The sequence below is a fragment of the Bufo bufo genome, chromosome 7 (genome assembly GCF_905171765.1).
Source record: "Bufo bufo chromosome 7, aBufBuf1.1, whole genome shotgun sequence".
NCBI lineage: Eukaryota > Metazoa > Chordata > Amphibia > Anura > Bufonidae > Bufo > Bufo bufo.
Genome location: NC_053395.1, coordinates 1,801,164 through 1,821,159, shown reverse-complemented (window position 1 = coordinate 1,821,159; position 19,996 = coordinate 1,801,164). Strand labels below are relative to the sequence as shown.

At 41.7% G+C, this 19,996-nt stretch overlaps 1 protein-coding gene across 1 annotated transcript in view; it reads left to right on the top strand.

Annotated features, from left to right (window-relative positions):
- Window positions 1-518: 518 nt before the first annotated feature.
- LOC121008410 (cytospin-A-like) overlaps window positions 519-19,996 on the top strand; it is a 30,113-nt gene continuing 10,635 nt past the window's right edge. Inside the window, exons 1-2 of the mRNA XM_040440942.1 lie at window positions 519-731; window positions 814-982. Of these exons, the coding sequence (XP_040296876.1) occupies window positions 940-982 (43 nt within the window). The 5' untranslated portion in view covers window positions 519-731; window positions 814-939. The remainder of the gene's footprint in view (window positions 732-813; window positions 983-19,996) is intronic.

Sequence of the window (19,996 nt, the reverse complement as noted above, 5' to 3'; positions counted from 1 at the left end):
TCTACTGGAAGCTCCATCCTTCTTCCAGGACTGCCACCTGTCTACTGGAAGCTCCATCCTTCTTCCAGGACTGCCACCTGTCTACTGGAAGCTCCATCCTTCTTCCAGGACTGCCACCTGTCTACTGGAAGCTCCATCCTTCTCCCAGGACTGCCACCTGTCTACTGGAAGCTCCATCCTTCTTCCAGGTCTGCCACCTGTCTACTGGAAGCTCCATCCTTCTTCCAGGACTGCCACCTGTCTACTGGAAGCTCCATCCTTCTTCCAGGACTGCCACCTGTCTACCGGAAGCTCTATCCTTCTTCCAGGACTGCCACCTGTCTACCGGAAGCTCTATCCTTCTCCCAGGACTGCTACCTGTCTACTGGAAGCTCCATCCTTCTTCCAGGGCTGCCACCTGTCTACTGGAAGCTCCATCCTTCTTCCAGGACTGCCACCTGTCTACTGGAAGCTCCATCCTTCTTCCAGGACTGCCACCTGTCTACCGGAAGCTCCATCCTTCTTCTGGGACTGCCACCTGTCTACCGGAAGCTCCATCCTTCTCCCAGTACTGCCACTGGTATACTGGAAAATCCATCCTTCTCCCAGGACTGTCACCTGTTTACTGGAAAATCCATCTTTCTCCCTGGACTGCCACCTGTCTACAGGGATTTTCATAATTCTCCTAGGACTGCCACCTCTCTTCTGGAATATCCATCCTTCTCCTAAGACTTCAAATTGTCCTTCCCAAAGTAGGTATTGCTAACAATGTGTTTCTCAAAAGCTCTTTTCCTCTCTTATGTATGACATCTGTGCATTGTTCCTGCTTCTCAGGACTCGCTGTCTCCTGCCACCATGGTTGGCCTTCCTGTATAAGTTCTGCCAGGAGCATTCGCATTGTTCACTCTTCTGACAAGAGCATCCTCAGTCAGTTCTACTTGTACCACAGTGCCCTCTGTGATGGGTGGTAACAGCGTGAAGAATGCCTCGGACGTTCACAGCGGTAAATATCCCATCATGTTGGCTGTGTCTGCAGTTTGGCTGTATTCTGTACTTGCTGGGTTATTACAGGACACAAATACCATATACATGTAATATGTACTAGCAATATATAGCAGTAATATGCATACTAGTTAGTAGTAATAAACAGTGGCATGCAAAAGTTTGGGTGCCCCGGTCACAATTCCTGTTATTGTAAACAGTTAAGCAAGTTGAAGATAAATTGATCTCCAAAAGGCATAACGTTACAGATCAAACATGTCGAAAAAAAAGTTTTTTTAAAACATCTTTTACATTTTCAAAATAACAAAAAAGGAAGATTATTTCAGTTTTTGTTTGAGAGATTTTCCTCCATTCTTCCTAGCAGATGTCTTCCAGTTCTGTGAGACTCCGGGGATGTCTTGCATGCTCTGCTCTTTTGAGGTCTATCCACAGATCGTAAATGATGTTCAGATCAGGGGACTGTGAGGACCAAGTAGAACCTTCCGCAGATCAGGGGGACTGTAAGGCCATAGTAAAACTTTCAGCAGATTAGGGGACTGTGAGGCCATGGAAAACCTTCAGCAGCTCAGGGGACTGTAAGGGCCATGGTAAAATCTTCAGATCAGCAGACTGAGGGCCATGGTAAAACCTTCAGCAGATCAGGGGACTGTGAGGGCCATGGTAAAACCTTCAGCAGATCAGGGGACTATGAGGGCCATGGTAAAACCTTCAGCAGATCAGGGGACTATGAGGGCCATGGTAAAACCTTCAGCAGATCAGGGGACTATGAGGGCCATGGTAAAACCTTCAGCAGATCAGGGGACTGTGAGGGCCATGGTAAAACCTTCAGCAGAACAGGAGACTGTGAGGGCCATGGTAAAACCTTCAGCAGATCAGGGGATTGTGAGGGACATGGTAAAACCTTCAGCAGATCAGGGGATTGTGAGGGACATGGTAAAACCTTCAGCAGATCAGGGGACTATGAGGGCCATGGTAAAACCTTCAGCAGATCAGGGGACTGTGAGGGTCATTGTGAAACCTTCAGCAGATCAGGGGACTGTGAGGGCCATGGTAAAACCTTCAGCAGATCAGGGGACTGGCAGGTCATGGTAAAACCTTTAGCAGATCAGGGGACTGTGAGGCCATGGTAAAACCTTTAGCAGATCAGGAGACTGTGAGGGACATGGTAAAACCTTTAGCAGATCAGGGGACTGGCAGGTCATGGTAAAACCTTCAGCAGATCAGGGGACTATGAGGTCATGGTAAAACCTTCAGCAGATCAGGGGACTGTGAGGTCATGGTAAAACCTTCAGCAGATCAGGGGACTGTGAGGTCATGGTAAAACCTTCAGCAGATCAGGGGACTATGAGGTCATGGTAAAACCTTCAGCAGATCAGGGGACTATGAGGTCATGGTAAAACCTTTAGCAGATCAGGGGACTGTGAGGGCCATAGTAAAACCTTCAGCAGATCAGGGGACTGTGAGGGCCATGGTAAAACCTTTAGCAGATCAGGGGACTGTGAGGGACATGGTAAATACTTCAGCAGATCAGGGGACTGTGAGGGCCATGGTAAAACCTTTAGCAGATCAGGGGACTGTGAGGGCCATGGTAAAACCTTCAGCAGATCAGGGGACTGTGAGGACCATGGTAAAACCTTCAGCAGATCAGGGGACTATGAGGGACATGGTAAATACTTCAGCTTGCGCCTTTTGCGGTAGTCTTTATATAGCGAAATTGAGGCGCACAGATTTTTAGTGTTGCAATCAAACTTTTTTTATTTTTTGTTTCACAGTAGTTTCATCTAATTTGCCCAATATTTTTCTTCAATGTACAAACAGAATATCTGGACCGGATGTTTCAGTCATTTCAGACCTTCATCAGTGGTCACATTTTTATCTGTTCTAATGGAGGAAAAGGGCATTTGGGCTCGGATGTGTGGCCCATTTGAGGTAGTCTATGATGGATTTTGAGGTGTGTTTAGGATCCATTTGTAGAAACCATCATCTTTTCAGCTTTTTTACACGTGGTGTTATGTTTGCTTCCAGAATTTGCTGGAATTTCATTGAATCTATTCTTCCCTCTACCTGAGAAATGTTCCCCGTGCCATCAGCTGCAACACAACCCCAAATTATGATTGATTCCACCCCCCCCCCCCCTTGCCTAATGGTTGGAGAGATGTTCTTTTCCCTTCGTCCTATGACAGCATCAGGAGAGAGGATCCTCCGCCCAGGACCGGAAACCCACAGATATTTAAGAAGGAGGGGCCTCTGCATTACTCAGTGGTTTTCCTGTCCTGGTAGAAGATTCCTACTAGCATTTGCTGGGAAGTATTTTCTCTCCAAGTGAACTCGCCGGCTGGGCTGGGGAGCGTGCCGGGTGAGTTCCCCGCTAAGCGCTCCCTGAAGAGGAAGGTGTGGCATACCTCTGGAGGATTCCCTTTTTTTCTCCTGCCTAACGTGATCAGCGGGCGGTCGGGCAAGAGGATGAGAGGGGTATTGCGGCGATAGCGCCTCTCATCCGTAGTATCGCGAGTCAACGGAGCAAGAGCGAGATCTTGCAATGCTTTGTCTACTACTGCGCTGGAGGAGGATTGTAGTCCAATAGTAGTAACTACAGATGCCAGTCCTGATGGCTGGGGAGCTCACGTCCAGGACAGAGTTTTGCAGGGCCCTTGGGACGGTCCAATATGGGTAGCCTCTCCAAATGTAAAAGAGTTGATGTCGATTCTTCTAGCATTGCAGGAGATTTTGCCCTTACTTGAGAACCGTCATCTAAAAGTTTTGTCAGACAATGGTTCCGTCGTAGCTTATCTGAATCATCAGGGAGGGACAAGTTCCAAAGAATTACAGCAGATAGCTGCTCAAATTTTTTCCCTGCTAGAGTGAAGAGTCCTGTCGTTGTTGGCCCTTCAGATCAGAGTAGTGGACAATCAACAGGCGGATTTTCTAAGTCGCCACAAACTAGACCTGAGCGAGTAGTCTTTGAATCAGGGGGTTTTCTCCCAGCTAGTACAGCTTTGGGGGGATCCATCGATGGATCTCTTTGCTACAAGATCCAACAGAAAGTTGGAAACGTTTTTTTTTCCCTCTTTTCGAAAGACCTTTCTTCGGCGGCAGATGCCTTTCTACAGCCGTGGGACCAAGGTCTTCTCTATGCATTTCCCCCTCATTGGTTAATCTCCAGGGTTCTCAAGAAGATAAGGGAGGACAGGGCTTCGGTGATCATGTCAGCACCTCTTTGGCCCCGTCGTGCTTGGTTCACGTGACTGAGGCTTCTTTCAGTCAGGGAGCCTTGGGTGCTACCAGAGATCCTAGACTTATTAAGCCAGGGACCAGTCATCCACACTCCGGTAAAGGGCCTTCACTTGACGGCTTGGTTTTTGAAAGGTCACTGCTAATGCATAGGGGTTTGTCTGAATCAGTTATTTGTAGTCTCTCTATTCCCAGGATTTTGCAATTTCTTCAGAGGGGTCTAGAGAAAGGCCTTTCCCTTAGTACGTCAAAGGTCCAGATTTCAGCTTTAAGCGTTCTGTTTCATGTTAGGTTGGCTGTTCATCCCCTTATCATGAGATTTTGTAAAGCAAGGGACATGCCGACTAGGGTTTTACAGGTTCCTCCCTGGGACCAAAATCTAGTACTGCAGAGTATGATGAAAGGACCCTTTGAACCCATTTCTGAGATTTCTATCAGAATGTTGACCCTTAAATGTGCCTTTTTGGTAGCAATCACGTCAGCTAGGAGGATAGGGGAGATCCAGGCCTTGTCCATCAATCCCCCATATACTTCCATCCAGGAGGATAGAATTCTCCTTAGACCAGACCCAGCTTTCCTTCCCAACGTAGTATCGAACTTCCACAAGTCTCAAGAGGTGTTTCTTCCGTTCTTCGGTACCAACACCAGGTGTCAGAAAGAGTTGGAATTTAGTTACCTAGACTTTAGGAGATGTGGGATGTGTTCTAGCTTACCTGGATGCTACTAGGGATTGGAGGAAGTCAGGCACCTTGTTTGTTCAGTATTCAGGTCCTAATAAAGGGAAGGCTGCCAGCAAAAGTTCCATAGCCAGGTGGATGAAGCAGGCTATCTGTCTAGCTTATGTTTCCTTACAGAAACCAGTGCCTATGAGTTGGACGGCGCACTCCACAAGAGCGGTATCTACTTTGTGGGCAGAGAGAGCAGATGCGTCCATCCACGATATTTGCAAAGCAGCTCTACCTGGTCTTCTGCTCTAACCTTCTATAGGCACTGTAGACTGGACCTCTCTTCTGTCTCTGATCTGTCTCTTGGTTGCAAGGTCTTGCAGGCTGTTATCCCTCCCTAATCTCTTTATCTCGGAGATCTCTCCTGGTGCTGTCATAGGACGAAGGGAAAAAGGATAATTACTCTTACCGGTAATTTGATTTTCCAGAGTCCATGATAGTACCCTTATATTTCCCTCTCTTGTTTTTGGTGTTGGTGATGGATCTTGGTTATGGTACATAGGGTGCGCAGAGAAAAAAATATATACATTTTGATTAATTAAATTAAATGGATTTGGATGAATCAGAAGGATGATTCTCGGAGATGCTTAACCTCATTGGTCCACTGGATTCCCCCCCCCTTCCTTGAAAAAATTTGAAAAAAAAATGTATTATTACAGTGGTAAAACTGCTTTGACAGGTAAAATTGTTGCTCTGGAGAAGTTAGACTTTTTTTTAATTATTTTTTAAATTGAAAGAAAAAAGCTTCCAATGGAACCCCCGACCCATGGACACCCAGAGGTTCCCCTTGATTTACTTCAAAAATGATTTTCCATCCACTTGGACCATAATACACAGATTTTCTCTCGGTCTCCATACTCCTCATAACGTGATTTCTCTGATATTACGAATACATCATCTGTGGCACCCCAAGCCTCAGATCTCAGAGGTTCACAGTTTTTCCAATTTTTTGTAATTCTTCTTCTAGCCAATTGAAGAGATCTCAAAGTAACAAAAATATTCTCTTTTCGCCTCATTATACAACTACTACTCCCTATTATAGTGTTAACCGGATCAAACAGAACCGAAACACCAAAGCAAATGATCTCGGCTATGACTTTGACGTTTGGGGCACCGCCACAGCATGTGGATGAAATCGGCATTAACCAGTTACATCGAGGGCAAAAATGCCCACGATTAAAGTCAAATTTACTCAATAATTGCATTTCGTGTTGAGCGAATCGGATTCGTATTGCTGTATCCGAACCCGATTCTTTAGGAAACTTTCTTTTATAATATCTACTTTGTAGCATGCTAAAATGCATGGTCTCCGCTGAGGCTTTGGAAATCTTGCTGCAAGGAACGCGAGACTTGCTACGTTTCGCTTCTATGACTTTACACTTCGGTTCTGCGCAGAAATTACTGCTTCAAAATCGGAAGCTGAAGTTTGCTTCATTAATGAGATTTTTGAACAGTAATTTATATCCTTTATATGGGCAGAACTGAAGTGTAACGTCACATAAAGAAAGTCTCCCGTTACTTGCAGCAAGATTTCCAAGGCCTCAGCGGAGTCCATACATTTTAGCACGCTACGGCGGAGCGAACAGTTCGGAGAGAGCAATTCAAACCTGATTCGCTGAGACCTAACCTAGTGGAGTTAATCCAAGCTATCCATAGCTGTGCCGCCTATTACCGTCATCCCTCCTTTAAGGTCTGCAGCGAGATCCTAGAGCCCCCCCGTAATAAATCTCACAGAAGTATCTCTACTGGATGAAACGTCCACTTTGGTGTCCATATTGTGCTATTCTGCAGAAAATATAATGCCTGAGGGAGGATCTTCATTTTTATCAAGGAAATTCCAGCCGCCAACAATAAATACATTTTTCACCATATTTTAATTCTCTGCCTAAACTTCTGAATCCGGGGCTTAATATTGAGCTTCAGATAATCATCAGGAAGTCCAGCGAAATACACAGGGGGGTACATAGAGAAGTCAGGGCCCCATAGCACGGATCACACCAGGACAGAAGGGTTTCCGTCTAAACCCTTTTCAATGACCCGTGGGCCATTTTCCACTGCCTCATTTGCTAAAAGTTGTTCCTTTAGATCAGGGATGCTCAACCTGCTGCAAAACTACAACTCCCAGCATGCCTTCACACCCTACAGCAGGACATGGTGGGAGTTGTCGTTTTACAACAGCTGGAGGGCCTCAGGTTGAGCATCCCTTCTTTAGAGGGTAGAGTCCTGACCAAGTTTTCACCTCCAGTAGAAGAGGAGATGATCCCAACTAAGACTGGGCCCCTCTTGCTCTGGGCCCCATAGCAGTCGCATGGTCTGCTGCTATGGTAGTTACGCCCCTGGAAATACATATCCCCGAATATTTAAAAGGAAGACCAGTGAGCTGGGTTATAGATGACTATTCAGACCCAACTTTTGCCAATTTAGTTTTATACCTGAAAATTTGCCAAAGTGACTGACAATGTCAATAACTTGAGGGACGGTGCTCGTAGGTTCAATGTAGGAACAATGTATTTTCTACATCTTAAGCACTGAGCGAGAGGTTCGACTGCAAGTCCAAACAGAAGGGGCGATAATGGCGATAACCCCTGCCGTGCGCCACTGTGCAGTCTAAACACTGGAGGCCAATTCTAGCTGTAGCTCCTTTATAAAGCAAAATAAATCCATAGCCCAATTGGAAGCTATTCAAGACCTCCAAAGTTGTTCCCACTCCACACGGTCCCCTGTCTCCCTTAAAAAGACAAGAGAGAGTGGAAGGAAGGAGAAGAAAAGAAGAAGAAGAGTGTCAAATAATCCACAAGTCCATTAACTGTTCTCTCGCCTCTCCGTGGCCAGGACCATCGAGAGCACGGTTTTGGCGTCATGTATTGTTCTTGCTGGAAAATGAACAGAAAATGATTCCTCTCTCCGGCAGAATCTTCTTCCCCTGAAAAAAGGAGGCTCTTTAAATTGTGTTTCTGGAGCATAATCAGGAAAGATTTTTAAGCCCTTCACACAGAGCCTCCCCGACATCCTAGCCATAAGTAATATAGTATCCCGGTCAGTTGAAGTGAGAAATTTGACCAGGATATGACGTGGTCTATCACCAACAGGTCTCCCCTGAGAGCACATACAAAGAAAGAAAAAACACAAAAAAGCCTGTGAGCCACTTCCACAAGAAATCAGCAAGTGAAGCAATCCAGGAAGGCAACCAGTCTCCACAACGACGTGATCTGATTTCAAGATCTTACATTTTCTGCTTTAGAGCATCCTTCAATGACCCAATCTGAACATCATTGAAAATCCATGGATAGACTTTAGAAGAGCAGAGCATGCAGAACGTCCCAGGAACCTCACAGAACTGGAAGACATCTGCAAAGAGGAATAGAGGAACATCCCTCAAAAGAGCAGAGCATGCAAGACGGACCAGGAATCTCACAGAACTGGAAGACATCTACAAGGAGGAATAGAGGAACATCCCTCATAAGAGCAGAACATGCAAGACGGCCCAGGAACCTCACAGAACCGGAAGACGTCTGGAAGGAGGAATGAACGAACATCCCTCAAAAGAGCAGAGCCTTCAAAACAGCTCAGGAACCTCACAGAACTGGAAGACATCTACAAGGAGGAATAGAGGAACATCCCTCAAAAGAGCAGAGCCTTCAAGACGGCTCAGGAACCTCACAGAACTGGAAGACGTCTGCAAGGAGGAATGGAGGAACATCCCTCAAAAGAGCAGAGCGTGCAAGACGGCCCAGGAACCTCACAGAACTACAAGACATCTGCAAGGAGGAATGGAGGAACATCCCTCAAAAGAGCAGAGCATGCAAGACGGCACAGGAATCTCACAGAACTAGAAGGCATCCACAAGGAGGAATGGAGGAACATCCCTCAAAAGAGCAGAGCCTGCAAGACGGCCCAGGAACCTCACAGAACTGGAAGACATCTGCAAGGAGGAACATCCCTCAAACAAGCATTTACCAGCTGTGATATCTGCCAAAGCGGCGCTACTAGGTTCTAACCATGCAGGGGGGGCCAAAGCTTTCCTTCCGGCCCTATTCCATTGATATTTTGAAAATGTAAAAGATGAAACTACAAAGGGAGTGTGTCATCTGAAACATCAAGCCTTTTGGAGATCATTTCATTTTCAATTTGCTTCACTGTTCACAGTAAATGAGAATTGTGACCAGGGGTGCCCAAACTTTTGTATCCCACTGTATGTAGCAGTGATATAGGTACCAGTGATGTGATAGATGTGATATATGTAGCAGTGATATATGTAGGGATATTTGGTTTGTGGGTGAAATTTCAGGATGAACCTAAAATGCCCTCTAACCTTTACAGGAGAACTTAATGTCACCTTTTCCAAACTTTTGAATGCACCACCATGTCCAACGTTTCAGTACTTTTTGCACAACTTGCTGTTCTCTAACAAGAAGCTTAACGGCAAAATGTGTTTGATCCATGAAATACATTTCCCGGTTCAATTAGAATTGGTATTAAACAGTCCTCCTCATCATGCTGTTCACATTTTGACATCATGAGACCAAGATGACACCTAACAATTGATTAACAGTAGCTCACCATTGCGAGGCTTCAAGCAGGATGTTCTCAGACGGAAGTGGCCCCTGAGCTTAGAGTGTCCTCAGCAGGTTGTATCAGAGATACAGAGACTGTAAGAGTCACAGAAAGGCAGAGAAGTGGACGTCCTTTGGCCACATCCCACACTGATGACCAATTCATTGTGAATAATGCTCTGCGGAACCAGATGATGAATGCCACACAACTCCAGGAACATGTAAGGGAGGTGAGAGGCACCAAGTGTCACCTCAGACCATTCACATCACAGTGGTCTGTGTGCTAGACGACCTGCAAGGGGACCTGACCACACCACCAGGCACAGGCCTCATCGTCTTGTCTGGGCCAGGGAGCATCTTCGCTGGACGAGAGACCAGTGGCCTCTGTGCTGTTCACTGATGAAAGTCAAGTCACGCTGAGCGGAAATGATGGCCGCCAACGATGTTGGCGACGTCAAGGTATGGCGACGTATCAGCCACTGTTGTCACCAGACCTTTGGTGGTGGCGGTGTCACAGGGTGGGCAGGTGTGTCTAGTCAGTACAGAACTGCCGTATACTGTGTGAATGGTCCAGTGACAGACCAGACTACCTGAAGAACATCATTAATCCAGTCATTGTGTTTTTGCAGGAACAACACCGGCCTAATGTCCTCTTCATGGAGGACAATGTGCCACCTCATTGAGGTCCCATCATTGGGGAACTGCTGCTGGAGACTGGGGGACCTCACATGGAGTGGTTGCACTTTCTCCAGACCTGAATCCCATTGAAAACCTATGGGATCAGCTGAGTCGCCATGTAGAGGCTCGTAACTCTGTACCCCAGAACCTCAATGACCTGAGGGCCGCCCTTCAAGAAGAGTGGGATGCCATGCCTCAGAGGACAATAAGGCGACTTGTGAACAGCAGGAGACGTCGTAGTCAGGCTGGAATTGAGGCTCAAGGCCAAAAGACAAGTTCCTGAGACGCTGACATTTTGTGGCGGTGTACCCAGCACTGGTGGTGCCTTCTGTGTCAGTAAATTGTCTGAGATGAGGAAATCACCATTAATGCTTCTACCTAATGCCCGACTTTCATGATATAATATCACTGGAGCCGGAACTTATGTTTTCCATAAATTTCATCAGAAAGCCAAATATCCCAAACTTTTTTGAGTAGTGTATATAGTAGTAATATATGTAGTATTAATATATATAGCAGTAATATACCTAGTATTAATACATAGTAGTGATATAACTAGTAGTAGTAACACAGGTAGCAGTAATAAACCTAGTAGTATTATAGGTATCAGTAATATACATAGCAGTATTATAGGTAGCAGTAAAAATCCTAGTAATATTATAGGTATCAGTAATATACATAGTAGTATTACAGGTAGCCGTAATATACCTAGAATTATTATAGGTAGCAGTAATATACCTAGTAATATTATTATAGGTAGCAGTAATATACCTAGTAGTATTATAAATAGCAGTAATATACCTAGTAGTATAATAGGTAGCAGTAATATACCCAGTAGTGTTATAGGTAGCAGTAATATACCCAGTAGTGTTATAGGTAGCAGTAATATACCCAGTAGTATTATAGGTAGCATTATTATACCCAGTAGTATTATAGGTAGCATTAATATACCCAGTAGTATTATAGGTAGCAGTAATATACCCAGTAGTATTATAGGTAGCAGTAATATACCCAGTAGTATTATAGGTAGCAGTAATATACCCAGTAGTATTAGAGGTAGCAGTAATATACCTAGTAGTATAATAGGTAGCAGTAATATACCCAGTAGTATTAGAGGTAGCAGTAATATACCCAGTAGTATTATAGGTAGCATTATTATACCCAGTAGTATTATAGGTAGCAGTAATATACCCAGTAGTATTATAGGTAGCAGTAATATACCCAGTAGTATTATAGGTAGCAGTAATATACCCAGTAGTATTATAGGTAGCAGTAATATACCCAGTAGTATTATAGGTAGCAGTAATATACCCAGTAGTATTAGAGGTAGCAGTAATATACCTAGTAGTATAATAGGTAGCAGTAATATACCCAGTAGTATTAAAGTTAGCAGTAATAAACCTAGAAATATTATTATAGGTAGCAGTAATATACCCAGTAGTATTATAAGTAGCAGTAAGGCTACTTTCACACCTGCGTTCGGTGTGGATCCGTCTTGTATCTGCACAGACGGATCCGCACTGATAATGCAAACGCTTGTATCCATTCAGAACGGATCCGTTTGCATTATTATTTCAAAATAAAGTCTAAGTCAAAACGGATCCGTCCTAACTTAAATTGAAAGTCAATGGGGGACGGATCCGTTTTCAGTTGCACAAGATTGTCAGTGAAAACGGATCCGTTCCCATTGATTTGCATTGTAAGTCAGGACGGATCCGTTTGACTCCGCATCGTCAGGCGGACACCAAAACGCTGTAAGCAGTGTCCACCTCCAGAGCGTAATGGAGGCGCAACGGAGCCAGACTGAAGCATTCTGAACGGATCCTTATCCATTCAGAATGCACTGGGGCAGAACTGATCCGTTTTGGGATGCTTGTAAGAGCCCTGAACGGATCTCACAAACGGTAACAGTAATATACCTAGTAGTATTATAGGTAGCATTATTATACCCAGTAGTATTATAGGTAGCATTATTATACCCAGTAGTATTATAGGTAGCAGTAATATACCCAGTAGTATTATAGGTAGCAGTAATATACCCAGTAGTATTATAGGTAGCAGTAATATACCCAGTAGTATTATAGGTAGCAGTAATATACCCAGTAGTATTATAGGTAGCAGTAACATACCTAGTAGTATTATAGGTAGTATTAATATACCCAGTAGTATTATAGGTAGCATTATTATACCCAGTAGTATTATAGGTAGCAGTAATATACCCAGTAGTATTATAGGTAGCATTAATATACCCAGTAGTATTATAGGTAGCAGTAATATACCCAGTAGTATTAGAGGTAGCAGTAATATACCTAGTAGTATTATAGGTAGTAGTAATATACCCAGTAGTATTATAGGTAGCATTATTATACCCAGTAGTATTATAGGTAGCAGTAATATACCCAGTAGTATTATAGGTAGCATTAATATACCCAGTAGTATTAGAGGTAGCAGTAATATACCCAGTAGTATTAGAGGTAGCAGTAATATACCCAGTAGTATTATAGGTAGCATTAATATACCCAGTAGTATTATAGGTAGCATTATTATACCCAGTAGTATTATAGGTAGCATTAATATACCCAGTAGTATTATAGGTAGCAGTAATATACCCAGTAGTATTATAGGTAGCAGTAATATACCCAGTAGTATTATAGGTAGCAGTAATATACCCAGTAGTATTAGAGGTAGCAGTAATATACCTAGTAGTATAATAGGTAGCAGTAATATACCCAGTAGTATTAAAGTTAGCAGTAATAAACCTAGAAATATTATTATAGGTAGCAGTAATATACCCAGTAGTATTATAAGTAGCAGTAAGGCTACTTTCACACCTGCGTTCGGTGTGGATCCGTCTTGTATCTGCACAGACGGATCCGCACTGATAATGCAAACGCTTGTATCCATTCAGAGCGGATCCGTTTGCATTATTATTTCAAAATAAAGTCTAAGTCAAAACGGATCCGTCCTAACTTAAATTGAAAGTCAATGGGGGACGGATCCGTTTTCAGTTGCACAAGATTGTCAGTGAAAACGGATCCGTTCCCATTGATTTGCATTGTAAGTCAGGACGGATCCGTTTGACTCCGCATCGTCAGGCGGACACCAAAACGCTGTAAGCAGTGTCCACCTCCAGAGCGTAATGGAGGCGCAACGGAGCCAGACTGAAGCATTCTGAACGGATCCTTATCCATTCAGAATGCATTGGGGCAGAACTGATCCGTTTTGGGACGCTTGTAAGAGCCCTGAACGGATCTCACAAACGGTAACAGTAATATACCTAGTAGTATTATAGGTAGCATTATTATACCCAGTAGTATTATAGGTAGCATTATTATACCCAGTAGTATTATAGGTAGCATTATTATACCCAGTAGTATTATAAGTAGCAGTAATATACCCAGTAGTATTATAGGTAGCAGTAATATACCCAGTAGTATTATAGGTAGCAGTAATATACCCAGTAGTATTATAGGTAGCAGTAATATACCCAGTAGTATTATAGGTAGCAGTAATATACCCAGTAGTATTATAGGTAGCAGTAACATACCTAGTAGTATTATAGGTAGTATTAATATACCCAGTAGTATTATAGGTAGCATTATTATACCCAGTAGTATTATAGGTAGCAGTAATATACCCAGTAGTATTATAGGTAGCAGTAATATACCCAGTAGTATTATAGGTAGCATTATTATACCCAGTAGTATTATAGGTAGCAGTAATATACCCAGTAGTATTAAAGGTAGCAGTAATATACCCAGTAGTATTATAGGTAGCAGTAATATACCCAGTAGTATTAAAGGTAGCAGTAATATACCCAGTAGTATTAAAGGTAGCAGTAATATACCCAGTAGTATTATAGGTGGCAGTAATATACCCAGTAGTATTAAAGGTAGCAGTAATATACCCAGTAGTATTAAAGGTAGCAGTAATATACCCAGTAGTATTAAAGGTAGCAGTAATATACCCAGTAGTATTATAGGTAGCAGTAACATACCTAGTAGTATTATAGGTAGCATTATTATATCCAGTAGTATTATAGGTAGCAGTAATATACCCAGTAGTATTATAAGTAGCAGTAAGGCTACTTTCACACCTGCGTTCGGTGTGGATCCGTCTTGTATCTGCACAGACGGATCCGCACTGATAATGCAAACGCTTGTGTCCATTCAGAGCGGATCCGTTTGCATTATTCTTTCAAAATAAAGTCTAAGTCAAAACGGATCCGTCCTAACTTAAATTGAAAGTCAATGGGGGACGGATCCGTTTTCAGTTGCACAAGATTGTCAGTGAAAACGGATCCGTTCCCATTGATTTGCATTGTAAGTCAGGACGGATCCGTTTGACTCCGCATCGTCAGGCGGACACCAAAACGCTGTAAGCAGTGTCCGCCTCCAGAGCGTAATGAAGGCGCAACGGAGCCAGACTGAAGCATTCTGAACGGATCCTTATCCATTCAGAATGCATTGGGGCGGAACTGATCCGTTTTGGGACGCTTGTAAGAGCCCTGAACGGATCTCACAAACGGTAACAGTAATATACCTAGTAGTATTATAGGTAGCATTATTATACCCAGTAGTATTATAGGTAGCATTATTATACCCAGTAGTATTATAGGTAGCATTATTATACCCAGTAGTATTATAGGTAGCATTATTATACCCAGTAGTATTATAAGTAGCAGTAATATACCCAGTAGTATTATAGGTAGCAGTAATATACCCAGTAGTATTATAGGTAGCAGTAATATACCCAGTAGTATTATAGGTAGCAGTAATATACCCAGTAGTATTATAGGTAGCAGTAATATACCCAGTAGTATTATAGGTAGCAGTAATATACCCAGTAGTATTATAGGTAGCAGTAACATACCTAGTAGTATTATAGGTAGCAGTAACATACCTAGTAGTATTATAGGTAGTATTAATATACCCAGTAGTATTATAGGTAGCATTATTATACCCAGTAGTATTATAGGTAGCAGTAATATACCCAGTAGTATTATAGGTAGCAGTAATATACCCAGTAGTATTATAGGTAGCATTATTATACCCAGTAGTATTATAGGTAGCAGTAATATACCCAGTAGTATTAAAGGTAGCAGTAATATACCCAGTAGTATTATAGGTAGCAGTAATATACCCAGTAGTATTAAAGGTAGCAGTAATATACCCAGTAGTATTAAAGGTAGCAGTAATATACCCAGTAGTATTATAGGTAGCAGTAATATACCCAGTAGTATTAAAGGTAGCAGTAATATACCCAGTAGTATTAAAGGTAGCAGTAATATACCCAGTAGTATTAAAGGTAGCAGTAATATACCCAGTAGTATTATAGGTAGCAGTAACATACCTAGTAGTATTATAGGTAGCATTATTATATCCAGTAGTATTATAGGTAGCAGTAATATACCCAGTAGTATTATAAGTAGCAGTAAGGCTACTTTCACACCTGCGTTCGGTGTGGATCCGTCTTGTATCTGCACAGACGGATCCGCACTGATAATGCAAACGCTTGTATCCATTCAGAGCGGATCCGTTTGCATTATTCTTTCAAAATAAAGTCTAAGTCAAAACGGATCCGTCCTAACTTAAATTGAAAGTCAATGGGGGACGGATCCGTTTTCAGTTGCACAAGATTGTCAGTGAAAACGGATCCGTTCCCATTGATTTGCATTGTAAGTCAGGACGGATCCGTTTGACTCCGCATCGTCAGGCGGACACCAAAACGCTGTAAGCAGTGTCCACCTCCAGAGCGTAATGGAGGCGCAACGGAGCCAGACTGAAGCATTCTGAACGGATCCCTATCCATTCAGAATGCACTGGGGCAGAACTGATCCGTTTTGGGACGCTTGTAAGAGCCCTGAACGGATCTCACAAACGGTAACAGTAATATACCTAGTAGTATTATAGGTAGCATTATTATACCCAGTAGTATTATAGGTAGCATTATTATACCCAGTAGTATTATAGGTAGCATTATTATACCCAGTAGTATTATAGGTAGCATTATTATACCCAGTAGTATTATAAGTAGCAGTAATATACCCAGTAGTATTATAGGTAGCAGTAATATACCCAGTAGTATTATAGGTAGCAGTAATATACCCAGTAGTATTATAGGTAGCAGTAATATACCCAGTAGTATTATAGGTAGCAGTAATATACCCAGTAGTATTATAGGTAGCAGTAATATACCCAGTAGTATTATAGGTAGCAGTAACATACCTAGTAGTATTATAGGTAGCAGTAACATACCTAGTAGTATTATAGGTAGTATTAATATACCCAGTAGTATTATAGGTAGCATTATTATACCCAGTAGTATTATAGGTAGCAGTAATATACCCAGTAGTATTATAGGTAGCAGTAATATACCCAGTAGTATTATAGGTAGCATTATTATACCCAGTAGTATTATAGGTAGCAGTAATATACCCAGTAGTATTAAAGGTAGCAGTAATATACCCAGTAGTATTATAGGTAGCAGTAATATACCCAGTAGTATTAAAGGTAGCAGTAATATACCCAGTAGTATTAAAGGTAGCAGTAATATACCCAGTAGTATTATAGGTAGCAGTAATATACCCAGTAGTATTATAGGTAGCAGTAATATACCCAGTAGTATTAAAGGTAGCAGTAATATACCCAGTAGTATTAAAGGTAGCAGTAATATACCCAGTAGTATTATAGGTAGCAGTAACATACCTAGTAGTATTATAGGTAGCATTATTATACCCAGTAGTATTATAGGTAGCAGTAATATACCCAGTAGTATTATAAGTAGCAGTAAGGCTACTTTCACACCTGCGTTCGGTGTGGATCCGTCTTGTATCTGCACAGACGGATCCGCACTGATAATGCAAACGCTTGTATCCATTCAGAGCGGATCCGTTTGCATTATTCTTTCAAAATAAAGTCTAAGTCAAAACGGATCCGTCCTAACTTAAATTGAAAGTCAATGGGGGACGGATCCGTTTTCAGTTGCACAAGATTGTCAGTGAAAACGGATCCGTTCCCATTGATTTGCATTGTAAGTCAGGACGGATCCGTTTGACTCCGCATCGTCAGGCGGACACCAAAACGCTGTAAGCAGTGTCCACCTCCAGAGCGTAATGGAGGCGCAACGGAGCCAGACTGAAGCATTCTGAACGGATCCCTATCCATTCAGAATGCACTGGGGCAGAACTGATCCGTTTTGGGACGCTTGTAAGAGCCCTGAACGGATCTCACAAACGGTAACAGTAATATACCTAGTAGTATTATAGGTAGCATTATTATACCCAGTAGTATTATAGGTAGCATTATTATACCCAGTAGTATTATAGGTAGCATTATTATACCCAGTAGTATTATAGGTAGCATTATTATACCCAGTAGTATTATAAGTAGCAGTAATATACCCAGTAGTATTATAGGTAGCAGTAATATACCCAGTAGTATTATAGGTAGCAGTAATATACCCAGTAGTATTATAGGTAGCAGTAATATACCCAGTAGTATTATAGGTAGCAGTAATATACCCAGTAGTATTATAGGTAGCAGTAATATACCCAGTAGTATTATAGGTAGCAGTAACATACCTAGTAGTATTATAGGTAGCAGTAACATACCTAGTAGTATTATAGGTAGTATTAATATACCCAGTAGTATTATAGGTAGCATTATTATACCCAGTAGTATTATAGGTAGCAGTAATATACCCAGTAGTATTATAGGTAGCAGTAATATACCCAGTAGTATTATAGGTAGCATTATTATACCCAGTAGTATTATAGGTAGCAGTAATATACCCAGTAGTATTAAAGGTAGCAGTAATATACCCAGTAGTATTATAGGTAGCAGTAATATACCCAGTAGTATTAAAGGTAGCAGTAATATACCCAGTAGTATTAAAGGTAGCAGTAATATACCCAGTAGTATTATAGGTGGCAGTAATATACCCAGTAGTATTAAAGGTAGCAGTAATATACCCAGTAGTATTAAAGGTAGCAGTAATATACCCAGTAGTATTAAAGGTAGCAGTAATATACCCAGTAGTATTATAGGTAGCAGTAACATACCTAGTAGTATTATAGGTAGCATTATTATATCCAGTAGTATTATAGGTAGCAGTAATATACCCTGTAGTATTAGAGGTAGCAGTAATATACCCAGTAGTATTATAGCTAACAGTAATATACCCAGTAGTATTATAGGTAGCAGTAATATACCCAGTAGTATTATAGGTAGCATTAATATACCCAGTAGTATTATAGGTAGCATTATTATACCCAGTAGTATTATAGGTAGCATTAATATACCCAGTAGTATTATAGGTAGCAGCAATATACCCAGTAGTATTATAGGTAGCAGTAACATACATAGTAGTATTATAGGTAGCATTAATATACCCAGTAGTATTATAGGTAGCATTATTATACCCAGTAGTATTATAGGTAGCATTAATATACCCAGTAGTATTATAGGTAGCAGTAATATACCCAGTAGTACTATAGGTAGCAGCAATATACCCAGTAGTATTATAGGTAGCAGTAACATACCTAGTAGTATTATAGGTAGCAGTAATATACCCAGTAGTATTATAGGTAGTATTAATATACCTAGTAGTATTATAGGTAGCATTAATACACCCAGTAGTATTATAGGTAGCATTATTATACCCAGTAGTATTATAGGTAGCAGTAATATACCCAGTAGTATTATAGGTAGTATTAATATACCCAGTAGTATTATAGGTAGCAGTAAAATACCCAGTAGTATTAGAGGTAGCAGTAATATACCTAGTAGTATAATAGGTAGCAGTAATATACCCAGTAGTATTAGAGGTAGCAGTAATATACCCAGTAGTATTATAGGTAGCATTAATATACCCAGTAGTATTATAGGTAGCATTATTATACCCAGTAGTATTATAGGTAGCATTAATATACCCAGTAGTATTATAGGTAGCAGTAATATACCCAGTAGTATTATAGGTAGCAGTAATATACCCAGTAGTATTATAGGTAGCAGTAATATACCCAGTAGTATTAGAGGTAGCAGTAATATACCTAGTAGTATAATAGGTAGCAGTAATATACCCAGTAGTATTAAAGTTAGCAGTAATAAACCTAGAAATATTATTATAGGTAGCAGTAATATACCCAGTAGTATTATAAGTAGCAGTAAGGCTACTTTCACACCTGCGTTCGGTGTGGATCCGTCTTGTATCTGCACAGACGGATCCGCACTGATAATGCAAACGCTTGTATCCATTCAGAGCGGATCCGTTTGCATTATTCTTTCAAAATAAAGTCTAAGTCAAAACGGATCCGTCCTAACTTAAATTGAAAGTCAATGGGGGACGGATCCGTTTTCAGTTGCACAAGATTGTCAGTGAAAACGGATCCGTTCCCATTGATTTGCATTGTAAGTCAGGACGGATCCGTTTGACTCCGCATCGTCAGGCGGACACCAAAACGCTGTAAGCAGTGTCCACCTCCAGAGCGTAATGGAGGCGCAACGGAGCCAGACTGAAGCATTCTGAACGGATCCTTATCCATTCAGAATGCATTGGGGCAGAACTGATCCGTTTTGGGACGCTTGTAAGAGCCCTGAACGGATCTCACAAACGGTAACAGTAATATACCTAGTAGTATTATAGGTAGCATTATTATACCCAGTAGTATTATAGGTAGCAGTAATATACCCAGTAGTATTATAGGTAGCATTATTATACCCAGTAGTATTATAAGTAGCAGTAATATACCCAGTAGTATTAAATGTAGCAGTAATATACCCAGTAGTATTATAGGTAGCAGTAATATACCCAGTAGTATTATAGGTA